This window comes from Ruditapes philippinarum, unplaced genomic scaffold (assembly GCF_026571515.1).
Source record: "Ruditapes philippinarum isolate M1 unplaced genomic scaffold, ASM2657151v2 ctg2_1_1_1_1, whole genome shotgun sequence".
NCBI lineage: Eukaryota > Metazoa > Mollusca > Bivalvia > Venerida > Veneridae > Ruditapes > Ruditapes philippinarum.
Genome location: NW_026854799.1, coordinates 284,876 through 300,350, shown reverse-complemented (window position 1 = coordinate 300,350; position 15,475 = coordinate 284,876). Strand labels below are relative to the sequence as shown.

The following is a 15,475-nucleotide window of genomic DNA, read 5'->3' as shown; positions in this document are numbered from 1 at the left end:
GTCAGAAACCATTCAAACATACATACAAGTGAATATGGCCCTCGCCTTTGACTCCTTTACCCAAAACTCAATAGGGGTCCTCTACTGGCTAAAACCAATGCACTTTTGAAGTTTGAGGCGAGGGCACATGGGTTGACAAGTTATTGATCGAAAAATGTTTTGATATAAAAGGTCAGTGTGACTTTGACCTTTGACCATAATGACAATCATTCACTTGGCAAGACCAATGCACCTGCTAAGTTTGAGGTCCAAGATCTCATGGGTTGTTGAGTTATTGGTCAGAAACAGTTTTTATATATGACCATTAAAATCAAAAGGGTTCATCTACTAGTCATGACCAATCTCCATACTAAGTTCCTTGGCCCAGGCGATCCTAAGTAATTGATCGTAAACAGTTTGGTCTATAAATACCCCCATTTCTTCGAAAGGGATGCATAATAATTTGATGATCAATGTTATTTAAAGGTCAAGGCCATATTTGAACAAGTCGGTTTTGTCATTACAAATGTATTGTTTTGTATTTACCAAATCTGTAAATTAATGACAAAGTTGTGACAATTGAACTTTCAATAATATTTGACATCAATCAAAGGTCAATGTCATATTTCAATTATTCAACATTCATCATGAAGCTTTGAATTAAAATGTGCTGGCAACAAACTTACCGGACCAGAGCAACCACCTGCACACTGGATATGACATTGCTTACATGCGTTATTTTCTGCCTGATAAACCATAGGTACATCATCACAGGTTGCCAAACATGTATTATTTACTGCCATGTTGGCTGCTTTACACTTTAGGCATTTGTCTGGTCCCGGACCCCAGCATCCATGAGCCGAGCACTCAGAATGACATTTAAGACCCTGGGCATCTAAAATCATGAGCATTATCTAATTAAAAGAGAGAAAATAATTCATCAAATATTTTATACAATTAGAAAAATGTAATAAAATGAAATATTAAGCTCACTGTCTGTATGTTTGCATAGTAGCTATCAATTTTGATATTGCAGCAATCTATAACTATTTTTCATGAAAAATCGTTTTTATGAAAACAGACAAAATGTCTTTAGATTAATATCCTTTCAGACCAATCATATACAGATTTTTTATGTTTCATATACAATACAATAGCTCAAAACAATTGTGTAACAAAAACCTGAAGATTGTGTTTAGCAAAACCAAATCAGACTTTCGAGATAGAAAAATAAATTTTGAAGGTAAAAAAGACATCAAAATTATGAAAACCTTCTAATTATTCAAATCATAGAAGTGCAACCTAGGTTGTAATTTTTTTCAATTGCATTGAATCTAGATAAAGCAGTGTTCTGTGTTTGTTCTGAATATGATGGCAAGTTTTATATTCTGACAATCACAATGTGTGTTCTGACAATCGCAATGTATGTTCTGACAATGATGACAATGTATGTTCTGACAATGATGACAATGTATGTTCTGACAATGACATTGTATGTTCTGACAATGACTATGATGACAATGTATGTTCTGACAATGAAAACAATTTATGTTCTGACAAAAATGACAATGTATGTTCTGACAATGACTATGATGACAATATATGTTCTGACAATGACTATGATGACAACGTATGTTCTTACATTATGAAGCATATTCTGACAATGACTATGATGATAATGTATGTTCTGACAATGATGATAATGTATGTTCTGACAATAACTATAATTATGATAATGTATGTTCTGACAATGATGATTATGTTTGTTCTGAGAATGACTTTGATTACAAAGAACAACTTTATGTTTGTATAAATGATCAGACAATAATGCCTAGACGATGGCAAAGATGATATGGTATGCTATAATGACTTATATTAAAGTAAATGAAACACAATGACAGCCTTTTATGAAATGCCTTAAATACAATGATAGCATATTATGAAACATCTTATTCTGGGTAATATTTTCCCAAAAAATAAGATATAAACAAGAGCTGTCACAGAACGTGACAAATGCCCCCGAGGGATTCTAGTTATAAACCACCTATTACATGTTAAGTGTGGTGGTAAAAATTGACAAAGTTCGAACCCCAGCAGTGACCTTTAAGTTAGACAAAGAAACCTGGGTCTTGTTCACTACATATTGTCCATCTATGGTGACTTTTTATCTTTAAATAAAAATTGAAACTTTCATGTATATGAAAAGTACAGAGCTGACACAACAACCACCATTTATATGTATATAACATAAATATTGAAAAAGTTTGAACCCCCATAGTGACCTTGACCTTAGTCGTAGACACTCGAGACCTATGAATATTTCATATATGAAAAAAAATTAAAATCCTTTTTCATACTGAAGTTGTAGAGCGGACACGACCACCACCATCTATATTTATATAATATAAAAAATGACAAAGTTTGAACCCCCACAATGACCTTGACCTTAGTGGTAGAAACCCGAGTCTTGTTCGCGACACACCATACATCTAGGTTATTTCCTGTATGAAAGAAAAGTTTAAATCCTTTTATTCACACTGAAGTTTCAGAGCGGACGCGACCCTCACCATCTTTATTTATATAATATAAAAATGACAAAGATTGAACTTCCAAAGTGACCTTGACCTTAGTTGAAGAAACCCGAGTCTTGTTCGCGACACACCAGGCATCTATGGTTATTTCATATGTGAAAGAAAAATTACAATCCTTCCATGTATACTCGAGTTTCAGAGTGGACACGACCACCACTGTCTATATGTATAAAGCGGGACGGACGGACGGTTCTTACCAGAGCTACATTATGGGGTTTTCTTTTGTTATTTCTTTTGTTCTTTTAAACCCCACAATGCAGAAAATAACCCCACAAGAGAAACGGAATGAATGACATCAAAGACATCTATTGTTATGAGAACAATAGACCAAACCCCATAATGTAGCTCTGGTTTGTACGGACGGACGGCCGTACTTACGAAATGGTACTTATGTGACTTTTCCTTTGATCATTTTAGCCACTTTTAGTCACACAAGGCTTAAAAAAGACACACAAGTAAAATCGGAATGAATAGGATCAAAGAGAATTTACAGTTATCCATTGTTCTACAAGTCACACAAGGACAGGTTTGTACGGACGGACGGTTTGATTTTAATATGCCACCCTTCGGGAGCATTAAGACATGGAAAGAACTGACATGTTAGAAATGTTGACAAGTACAAATGTATATGAATACAAAAGGATATAACAACATTGAGACAGCACATTGACATAACACATAGCAAAGCATACTAAAGGACATAAAAACAAAGCCAAGCAGACAAAGCATAAAAACTGACCATTAGATAAACACAAATGGTAAAGGTAAAAATAATTGGTGAACACAAGTGGTAATGATTAACATAAATGATAACACAAGTGGTATTGATTAACAATAATTGAGAACACAAGTGGTAATGATTAACATAAATGATAACACAATGGTTATGAACAAAACAAGGGGTAATGGTAAACAAAAGTTGGCACTTGTTTTGTTTGGTTTTACGACACATCAACACAATTAAGGTTATATATGGCACCGTAATAAGATGATTTTGGCTAACCTTGGGTATCGCAAATTAAAAGCAACCCCAGGGGTCAAAACCACCTTACCTGCTGAAACTAAGAGTAGCATAGACTCCAGTAATTCGAACCCATTTAGTCGCCTCTAACAACCACGCAGGGATAAACAGTGACAGCTATTCCAATGCCTCAACCCTTAGAAGACAATCCCTCAGCCACAAGGGGGACCACAAGGGTTAATGGATTAACACTAGTGGTAATGATTAACACAAATGGTAATGACAATGGCTAACACAATTGGTAATCATAATTTGATGATCACAAGTGGTAATGACTATTGTAAGTGGTAATGATTAACAAAAGTGTTAAAAATAATTTACACAAGTAATAATAATGAGTAACAAGAGTGTTAATGATATTCATGAATGGTAATGATGAACACAAAGGGAAAAAGATGAAGATGGGTGATACACAAAAGTTGAAATGATAAAACTTCAAAAGAAGAGTAAACACAACTGGTCACAATAGACTAGAATATGACCTCTTCAATACAAGAACTGATCGTTTACACTGTCGGGTACGTGAAACGGTGCAGATTTTCCGTGATACGGTGCTTCCATTCAATATGGAGGAAGGTAAACAACTAAAAGGTAGTGCATTTTATTGGCGTCCGCGCCGAAGCGCGACGCCCCTTATGGAATGAAATCAGATTTTGTGAAAGGGCGACAGCAACTTCTCGGGCCTTTTCGTCGGTCATAAAAGCTGATCTTCCGATTGGTATGATTTTTTTTGTTTATCAAATATAAATGTCGCGAACAATGAATAGCAACTGGGGAATTTCGCAATGCAAACATATTCAAATGAAATAATCTTTTACGTCAATTAATCGCGATCTTCGGGGTTTTTTTATTAATCATTTTGTAGTACACAGTGGGTTATTATGGTTTGTTATTGTTGTACATGTATCCGTAAGTTGTAAATAGAATGATGACCTAGTCCGAAAATCTATTTATAGAGGGATGTACTATTTGCCGGTGTCCTTTCGGTTATTCCAGGTCTCTCCCGGTCTATTTTGACCGGGATTTACTAGAGACCGGCGAATAGTACCACACGTTTATTGTCCGGTCTCTCCCGGTTTTGGAGTAGATGTTTTATATCGTTACAGATAAATAAATAAGTTCTTTTTCCAAAATGAATGCTTGTCACTTAGGTCGGTTACAATAATTAATAAACACAGGTCAACTCTAAAAATTGATTATTATTATTATACATAAACATACAATTCGAAAAAAACCCACCAACAACAATAGCATGTTTTATTTTATTGATATGAGATAAAAACAATAAATATGTACAATAATTGAGTAAAAAAGGTACATTTTTATAGTGTAATATGACACCATCAACTATGAAACATTTTATTTTTATTTGTTATTCGTGTTTAGTAAAGATGCTAAGGAAATATTTTTGTTACAAATTAAATTTTATGAATTATTCAATTTGATAATTTAAAAAATGATCAAGGAAAATACAATGTACATGGTTTAAGAATAAACAATATAATATATTGATAGATTAACCATAATTTACTGACTTTTTCCAGTTAATTTTTGACTTATAATCGTCGGCCAATATGACAATTGAATTCTACAATTTAATTAAAAAAGTAGTAAACGTAAAAATTCAGTATTAAAAAAGCACATGAAACACAAAAAAAAAGAAAAAAAGAAAACAATATTCATAAAATATGTAAAAAAATATTAAAAAATATTATAAGTATTGTATAATAAAACAATTAAGCTCAACATGGTAATATAACCAGTGTCATATTGTTACTAAGTGTGAACAGATACCTTAAGAGGGGTCTTCGCTAATAGCGATAACATAATAAGGGACAACACACAAGTGTGGTGTTGATCATGCCTTACACAAATGGATTAAAAATGATTGTATATATCCGTTGCTATTAATAATCACGATATTACATTTATGACCATAAAAAATAACAATTATAATATAATATTATATATGTATTTTATTATTTCAAAAATGTAAAAGAACTATTGATTTTGACTACTATTTTGTATGTTCCAAAGAAAATACCACATGAACTTGAAATTCTATCAAATTACCAATATTAATGATAATATCCAAAAATACCCCCTATATAGTTTGAATAAACTTATAATACCATATGGAAAGTATATTTTGAATATCATTGACCTGTATATTTTGGATATTATCGTTAATATTGAAAAATTTCAAGTTCCTGTGGAAAAAAACAAGTTATATTCTAATCTCTAGCATGCCTACCAAAATTCATAATGAACAATGTCTTTCGTCCGCTCATTCATAAGTGATATACAATTCTGGTAAAAACCAATTAACCATTGAAAAGTTTATAAGAATATCTTGTCATCATATCTTCACTTGCTGCATTTCTTACTAGGACGCCCTTTGATGCTTTGCATAAATGCTTTTCTTGTTTTCTATGTATTAAGACAAATCCGTTTTACATAGAATATTAATAAATTCACTATAAGATCAATAAGTTCTCAATGTATATTACATATCATATATATGATTTTTTTTACAAAAAGACTTTTGTAAATAAATATATATGAAATTTGAACCGAGAGAAGTGGTAAATTTTTTAGTCAATCTAGGTACAAGAGACACTTATATTTAAGTGAATACTCTTGTTTATTAAGTAAATGTATAAAATCATCTGTGCAATTTAGTGAATTTATATTTACGTTACATGCAACTATTCTTCTTTTACAATATAAAACGGATCTGTCTAAATACATAGAAAATAAAATGACACGTACCTTTTGGTTGTTTACTTTCCTCCATATTGGATGGAAGCATTGTAAATCGGAAAATCTTCACCGTTTCACGTACCTAACAGTGGTTTAGAAAGAGGAAAATGTTAAAATACCAAATAAAAGGAGGAGGTATTGTTTCTATTATTCTTGTTAGAAACAAAAAAGAAACGGGGCTATGGTTTCTAGCCAGAATACTAAATGTCTGTATTTTTAAGCATTAAAGCTATAGGTGACCTCTGCTTTAAATAAAAGACAATGACCTTTCAGATGACCTCGCCTGCTGTTAAAAAAAGCAAAACGAATATCAAATATGTCTAAATGGGTGCTACTAAACAGGGAGTTGTAATGAATCATCTAAAAGGTACAAAAGAATGTTGATAATACTAAGAATGAAGATGAAAATATCATTTTTCACTAAAATGGACAATGGGAGAAGGGTGAAGGGTAAGTGGGTTCGGATAATACAAAGAAAGTCCAGAACAACTGAGGAATAATGAAATGAATGATAAAACATGTAAAAAGCCACAAAGCAGTTAGACAGATATTTGTCAGACCACTGCTTTTCACCTTACATGTAAAGTAAATAAATAAAATATTAAAATAAGAGATAACGAAAAACAAATTAAAAATATACAAGTACAATGCTGACTCCTTGATGTGCCTGCGTTGATTGACATCTATATACCAATCTAAACAATACAAAAACAATAATTTGTTCATTCCATTTTTATTTAAAAATCCAAATTCCAAATTTTGATCAAAATTCGTTTTTCGATCAAAGCTTATCAAACATGTTTATATATAGACATCAAACAAGACAAAGAAGTAAAGAAGCTTCATTGTCTGCACATTAAAAAATCAGAAAGGCGTTAAAACATTTGTGCCCGGCACCTATTGCTGTCTTATATTTACCACACTCGGCTTTCCCCTTATTGTGTGCGAGAATAAACTTCTGGTAGGGGAATGCTAAAATAGGGCTTAAATCTAAGTCCTCAATATAACAGAGATGGCTGTTCAAGACGATCCTTACGTCCCCGTTCCAAACCTTTTTCAAAGACGTGAGCCCCAGCCATTCCACGTGCAAAGTAGATAACGTAATTCCTGATCCGAACCTAGAGTAGGAGAGAAAATTTGAAAAATACATGTATTTATAGATTTATGTTATAAAAAAAACCATATGATTTTTTTGTCTTATAAGATCAGGCATCATTTTCATAGGCAAAATACAGCCAATACTACAAGACTTACTCTCTGTCTTCTTTTCAGCAATTCCGCAATTTATGGTCTTCCTGTTGGTTCAAAAGAACATATTTCGGTTTTAAAAAAGTATATTTTTATCAACATTTTTTTGCCAAGAAAATTTCTGACCTTACATGAGGTGCAAGATCGTCAGTACTTCCAGCCCACCACCTACATAAACAAGCAAACGTGTTTTGCCCCCCCCCCCCCCCCCCCAAAAAAAAAAAAAAAAAAAAAAAAACAACAAAAAACAAAACAACAACAACAACAAAAAAACTACTCTTCATTTTTAATATACTATTGATTTGGTATTGGTTGTATTTTCCCCTGTTCATTTTATCAAAAACAGTCCTAATCTGTTTACTTGTATACTAATGTAGCTGGGCATGATAAATATGACCATCTCAAACCTGCATAGAGATAAAAGAAATAACATAGAAGGAAAAAGAACCAGTTGTCATGGTTACGCTTTTCTCCCAAACTTACCACATTCAGATTTGTTCCTATTCAACTTGCTTGTGAATTTTTGAAGCGGGCTGTGGAAAATGCTGTTCATGTCAAGGCTATCTAAATAACACAAGCGAGGGTTGAGGGCGATCAGCACCCCTCCATTGGTGATACGTTTTAGCGAGGTTAAGCCCAGGTATTCTATATCCATTTTTAAAACATTAAAAGATATCCCCGTCCTATAATAAAATAGAGAGAGAAAAAAACAAAAACATAACAGCAAAATCGTGATAAAAAAAAATTAAGAAAAATATAAAAAAAGTACCAGTCGCAACTTTGGAGGATTACGTCTGCAACAAATACCACCCAATGTGATATGGTTTGTTTTTTAATAAAATCATCTTTCATATTATTTATTTTCTGTAATATACATGAACATAAAAAGTACAACAACAAAATGTTATTTGTATCTTCTTTTTTCTTCTTTGTTTTCTGCGATATATACAAAGGAATATATCATCACCTTTGTGCAATAACTGGTTACTTTAAAATTTAGACTTAACCCATTACTGCACGTAGGGGTGACAATATGCAATGAATTATTGTAGGATATCAAAAATGTATCAAATTAATAATTATAAATTTATGAATTTGTAAAAATAAAAAAAAAAACAACAACAAAACAACAAGAGCCATGTCAACATGGCCATCCCCCGCCAAATGTGTTTGCTCATTGGAAGAATGTATTTGTAGTAGAGCAGAATAATTCGATTTTAAGAGATCTTTTGGTAATGAAAACTGATGGCTGAAGTGATTACAGGTTTGAAACCTAAGTGAATACTGATGGCTGAAAATAACAAAGGACAATAACTGAAAAATAATGCAGGGTACGTTATCATGCTTGTGTGCTGCACTCCTCATTGATATCTATCCACCTATGAAGTTTCAATATGATACCTCTGACACTTTTGAGATAAGCTCCGGACAAAAAGTATGAAGAATAACAAAGCGCTACAACTCAAAAATCATAAAGGGTAGAGTTATCATTCTTGCGCACAGCATTCCTCCTCAAGAAAATAAATCCACATATAATGTTTCATGTTTTTGACATCTCAAACTCTTTTTGAGTTATACTCCACTCAGATGAAAAATATACGTATGAAAAATAACAAAGGGCAATAACTCAAAAATTATGAAGGGAATAGTTATCACTCTTGTGCACTGCACACCTCCTGAGTGAGATATTTCCACCTATGAATTTTCATATTGATATCTAAATGGCTTTTTGAGCTATGATCTGGACAAAAATTAAGTTTAAAAACTTACATACGGCAATAACTGAACAAATATGCAGGGTAGAGATATTATTCTTGTGCACTGCACCCCTCCTCAATACGATCTATCCACCTATGGATTTAGAGCTGATACCTAAAATGCTTTTTGAGACATGCTCCAGACAAAAATGTCAGACGGAAGGACGGCAGAGGACAAACGGACGGACAGAGACTAAATTATATTTTGAGTTTCAAGTGAACCCTTTATATAGTAAATACTTAATGAGTTACTATCTGGACAAAAATAAGCATGAAAAATAACAAAGGGCAAGAATTGAAAAATTATGCACGGTAGAGTTATCATTCTTGTGCGCTTTACTCCTCCTCAATGAGATCAATCCACCTATGAAGTTTAAAATTGAAACCTGTAATACTTTTTGAGATAAGCTTCGAACAAAAAGTATGAAAAATTGAAAAATAAAAAAGGGCAATAACTCAACAATTTTAAATGGAGAGTTATCATTCTTGTGAACAGCATTCCTCCTATATAAGATCTATCCACCTATGAAGTTTCATGTTTCCATCTCAAATATTTTTTTAGTTATGCTCCACTCAGGAAAGAATTAAGTATGAAAAATTACAAAGGGCAATGACTCAAAAATGATGAAGGGTAGAGTTATCCTTCCTATGCACTTCTCACCTCCTGAGTGAGATCTATCCACCGATGAAGTTTCATGTTGATATCATAAAGGCTTTTACAGTTATACTCTGGACAAACATTAAGCATTAAAAATAACAAAGGACAATAACTGAAAAATTATTTTTGTGCGTTGCACCCCTCTTCAATGAGATCTATCCACCTATGGAGTCTCAAGATGATACCTCTAACTCTTTTTGAAATAAGCTCCGGACAAAATAGTATGAAAAAGAACAAAGGGCAATAACTCAAAATTATATAGGGAAGAGTTATCATTCTTGCGCACAGCATTCCCCCTCAATAAGATCTATCCACCTATTACGTTTCATGTTGACATCTCAAAGACTTTTTGAGTTATACTCCACTCATGTGAAAAATTAAGTATGAAAAATGACAAAGGGCAATAACTCATAAATAATGCAGGCTATAGTTATCATTCTTGTGCATTGCACTCCTCCTTAATGAGATATATCTACCTATGAAGTTTCAAGTTGATACCTCAAATACTTTTTGAGATATGTTCCGGACAAAAATGTCGGACGGAAAGACGGACGAACGGACGAAGACTATAAAAAAGCATTCAAAAACATGGTACGGTATATCTTATTTTATGAATTCTAATATGCCTGGTCACTCTCAAAAGCATGTGGCAGAATTTCATTGACCTGGTGATCTGTATTGTCATATATTTAGTCACTCTTACTGCGCTAACATTCCCACCTAAAACTTGGTAATGAAAAAGTTAAGGTTATTTCAAAATCAAAATAATATATATGTATACCTTTTTTTCAAAAATAAAATTTATTCAAAGTTATGACTGGTGTTAAAAAGTGAATGCCTATACAACATATACTTAGATTGTTATAAATACATGACAATTATTCAATCTTAATATCAATTATTACTATAACTAATTAAAAAATTGGTTCTGATTTCTTAACCCTTTCCCCCATGAGCATATTGTGAAAAATGGCCGTTTTCACTGAAAAGCCTCCTGTTACAAGTTCAAACTGCTATGAAACTATGAAAAATGCTTCAATACTAATCAAACTTGGCATAAATGTTGACTGGACCATTGCCTTTGCAACGACATGCTCAGTCTTAAATTTCCTGTTACCATGGCAACGAGGGGACATCTCAAAATTGCCAAAAATCACTTTTTTGCCTCGATTTTTTCCATCAAAATTCATTTCAAAGTGCTGCAACTTCTCAAGGGATTGAGATAGAGTCAAAGGCTTTTAAGCGTTGGTTACACGTTACATTATGATCGACCTGGGGTCATTTTTAGCCTCTCACAAGTCCAAATTTTTTTTGGCGATGAGGGGGACTCCGCCCCCCCTTCAAACCCCCCTAACAGAAGGGGGCACATCACCCTTCTGGCAACCCCCTGATGTATCTTTTGGATGGGGGGCGGCGCCGAAAAAGTGCTCAATTTTTGGAGCAACATTTCTCAAACGAAAACATGTGTTTGGGGCCAAAATAGGACATTTTTTCACTATTTGAGGCCTAAAAAAGGGGGGGGGGTGTCGAAAGTGCGTTGTTTCGCGTATATATGTGGTAAAGGGTTAAACAATGTTTTTTCCCAGACAATTTAAATCTTTCAAAAGAGATCCACTTTAAGTTAATAGCAAGAAATAATAATTTGTTGGATTCATACATTGAAAATATCATTTTTATTCAGTACGAAATCTGAAAAAAGAAGAAAAAAAAGAAAATTATAATCAAGAAAAATAAAACAAGCATATTGCCATACTGGAAAGAGCCATATCAATCCTAATGATACTGATAATAACTGTCGACAGTTAGCACAAATAATAGGGAGAATATGTCTTACTGATAAATAAAGCGGGAAAGCGAAAGAGCAGTTCATAGATACATTCAAAAAGCAACCGAGTCATGACTTTTGCACACATCTGATATATAAAAACTATATATAAACATTTTGAATTGAACAAAGAAATTTTACCACTGTGAACTGTGATGAATTTCAACAATTTTTTTCAAATAGCTTACGATTTGTGATGCGAATTAAAGGGCATCTAAAGGCAGACATTTTCAAATAAAGGGGCATCACTTTATCAGAAAGCTTCAAATAAAGGGGCATAACTTTATCAGAAATCTTCAAATAAAGGGGCATAACTTAATCAAAAATCACTGGACTGAAACCATCTGCTTTTATTTACAACTCCTCTTGGTATCGAAGCTTCTTCTGATGTCTATAAGTTGAATCTCAGTCAGTGTGTTGCTGAGAAAATGGTCAAAACAAATTTCATGAGGGACAGACAAGTGCACAAGCAGATGGACGAAGGGCAAACCTAAAGTCCTACTGGTGAACTGGTAATATGCTAAGCTGAATTGATAAAAAAACGAAAGATATTATTTCACAGTCAGAAAATGATGAAATTAAATTAAGTGTATGCTGAAAAATATGTGGTGTTAGACATAGATGTTCACGCATATTTTTTAACAATTAACTGAAGGGAAATAATGATGCATGCTTGAAACATTCAATAATTCTCCTATAATAAACACACACTACTTATGCTTGGCATTAGGTGTTCCTGTGAACAATTTAACCTCAATACCAAAACAATTTCTTAATCACTTAATAAACTGAGAATTAAGTATTATAAAAATCCTTCCATGCATGAAGGAGATATTCCTCAGACAAATCTGGATATTTCATCACCTTTCGTGACCCTGACCTTTGTCAGAAATTACATATATCACAGCTATAGTCATAATAATGACCATTTGATTTACAATTCCTTCGTAAATGATGACTAAATGATCCTTATTCCCATCATCATTTATTTTATCCAAACTTTGACCTTTATGTGTGACCTTGATCCTTATGTACATCTTCATCTCTTTATCTGCACTTTGACTGCGCCTCACAATGGTGAACATTAGTGCCAGGTTATACTGAAATTCCTCTATGCACATAAAAGTTTTGCTCTTGACTGCTCATTTGTTCACACACATAATTTTTTTAGATCTCTATGACTTTGTGTGACCTTAACCTTGGCCACAGGGACCTGAATTCTGCATACAACAAACCACTTCTCAAAGCTGATTATTTGTGCTATACAATATCTTAATTGACTCATGTAGTAGATCTGCTCAGGAGAAAACTGGAAACTGCCTGGATGTCACCTGCCAGTGTTGAACACATTTTCAACACGTTGCTTCAAATAAACATACACACACACACGCACGCACCAACGCACGCACGCACGCACGCACACACACACACACACACACAGAGAATCTCAGGTGTATAAAAATATACTTAAATAAATAATGATATATTTTAATGAGCATTTTTTTTCTTTCCAGTTTTGCTATGATTACTCTTTATGTTGAATTAGTGGCAAAGTTGATGAAGCATTGGTTGCTATAGAGACCTTAGACTAAGCTCCTTACACTACAACTTTTCTATCTTGTAATACAAGTATGCCATCCCTGAACATTTTATGTCTAATAATGGTTTATAAACATAACAAATCGTATTCTAATATGATTTTTTTTCTTGAAAATAGAGTATAATTATTTCAAACTGTCTATAACATAAAATACCAAGTTCTATACGTATACATGTACCAAAGCAATATACATTTTTCAGAATTTCTCAATAAGATATACAATTGTAAGCAACGACTTGTGAGAACCATGGTGTATGGAACTATATCAAACAGCACTCCCATAAGGTCTAAAATAAAATATTGTTTGTTTCCCTTCCGCTGTCTTCCCACAAATATCACAGCTACACAAAAGAAAATTATTGCCTAGCAAAAAAAAAAATGTTTTTTTTACTAAACATGGAATCAGATAGTCAATTAGAATCACATCTTTATATATATCTACCTACCCTACCCTACCCTACCCTACCCTATCCAAACTAGCATGGGTCGCGGGAGGGGAACAAAAATAATTTTAAGGCTTGCCTTATACAGTAATATAGTAACAAATCCTATTATAACACCATAAAACAAGCATGGGCAGCTTAAATCGGTGAATCTACAACAAAACTTCTTTATTTTCTACAAAACAATCTGGTGCATTTTTTAAAGGACATTTTTCGTAATCCAAGATAAAATGAAAAAATGATCTGGCAAAAGCAATTTTTGCTTTAATTTTAAATACAAGCCTTACTTGAGTTTTTCTAAGTACCTGTTGATAGTACATTGTAGCTTATCAGTGGGTTGATAATAGTTGGGTTTTTTTATCATATTTTAATCTATTGAAAACTGCCATTGCATTTGATTACACCAAATTACATAATTAAATGCTTAGATATAAGATTTTGAAACCAATAATTAATGTCGCTTTACGATTGGTCAATTTTCATCGATCATCTGTATGATTATCATCCAATCAGATTCTAGCTATGATTTCTAAATAACGTACAGCTTATTTGTCCTCAGATTTGCCCCAGTCTAATTACTGATGTAATTAAATTTAACATCTATTATATCAACAGAAGGACAATTTTAGATCCATTCTATCAATAGTTGGACAATACTCTTTTATCAATAGTAGTATAATTCTACATCTATTCTATCAACAGTAGGACAATTTTACATCTATTCTATCAATAGTAGGACAATTTTACATCTATTCTATCAATAATTGGACAATTTTACATCTATTCGATAAATATAGGACAATTTTACATCTATTTTATCAATAGTTGAACAATTTTACATCTATTCTATCAACAGTAGGACAATTTTACATCTATTCTATCAATAGTAGGACAATTTTTCATCTATTCTATCAAAAATTGGACAATTTTCCATCTATTCTATCAATAGTAGGACAATTTTACATCTATTATATCAATAGTAGGACAATTTTACATCCATTCTATCAATAGTTGGACAATTTTACATCTATTTTACCAATAATTGGACAATTTTAAAACTATTCTACCAATAGTTCCACAATTTTACATCCATTCTATCAATAGTTGGACAATTTTACATCTATTCTATCAATAGTTGGACAATTTTACATCTATTCTATCAATAGTAGGACAATTTTACATCTATTCTATCAATAGTTGGACAATTTTACATCTATTCTATCAATAGTAGGACAATTTTACATCTATTCTATCAATAGTAGGACAATTTTACATCTATTCTATCAATAGTTGGACAATTTTACATCTATTCTATCAATAGTTGGACAATTTTACATCTATTCTATCAATGGTAGGACAATTTTACATCTATTCTATCAATGGTAGGACAATTTTACATCTATTCTATCAATAATTGGACAATTTTCCATCTATTCTATCAATAGTTGGACAATTTTACATCTATTCTATCAACAGTAGGACAATTTTACATATATTCTATCAATGGTAGGACAATTTTACATCTATTCTATCAATGGTAGGACAATTGTACATCTATTCTATCAATAATTGGACAATTTTACATCTATT

The 15,475-nt window shown here is 32.6% G+C and overlaps 1 protein-coding gene across 1 annotated transcript in view; it reads right to left on the bottom strand.

The window, feature by feature from the left end:
• Positions 1 to 15,475, bottom strand: part of LOC132741102 (receptor tyrosine-protein kinase erbB-3-like) — an 82,742-nt gene that overhangs the window by 65,973 nt on the left and 1,294 nt on the right. The window contains exons 3-4 of the mRNA XM_060729197.1: positions 7,273 to 7,472; positions 666 to 874 (exon numbers count right to left, since the gene is read on the bottom strand). Coding sequence (XP_060585180.1) covers positions 666 to 874; positions 7,273 to 7,472 — 409 coding nt within the window. The remainder of the gene's footprint in view (positions 1 to 665; positions 875 to 7,272; positions 7,473 to 15,475) is intronic.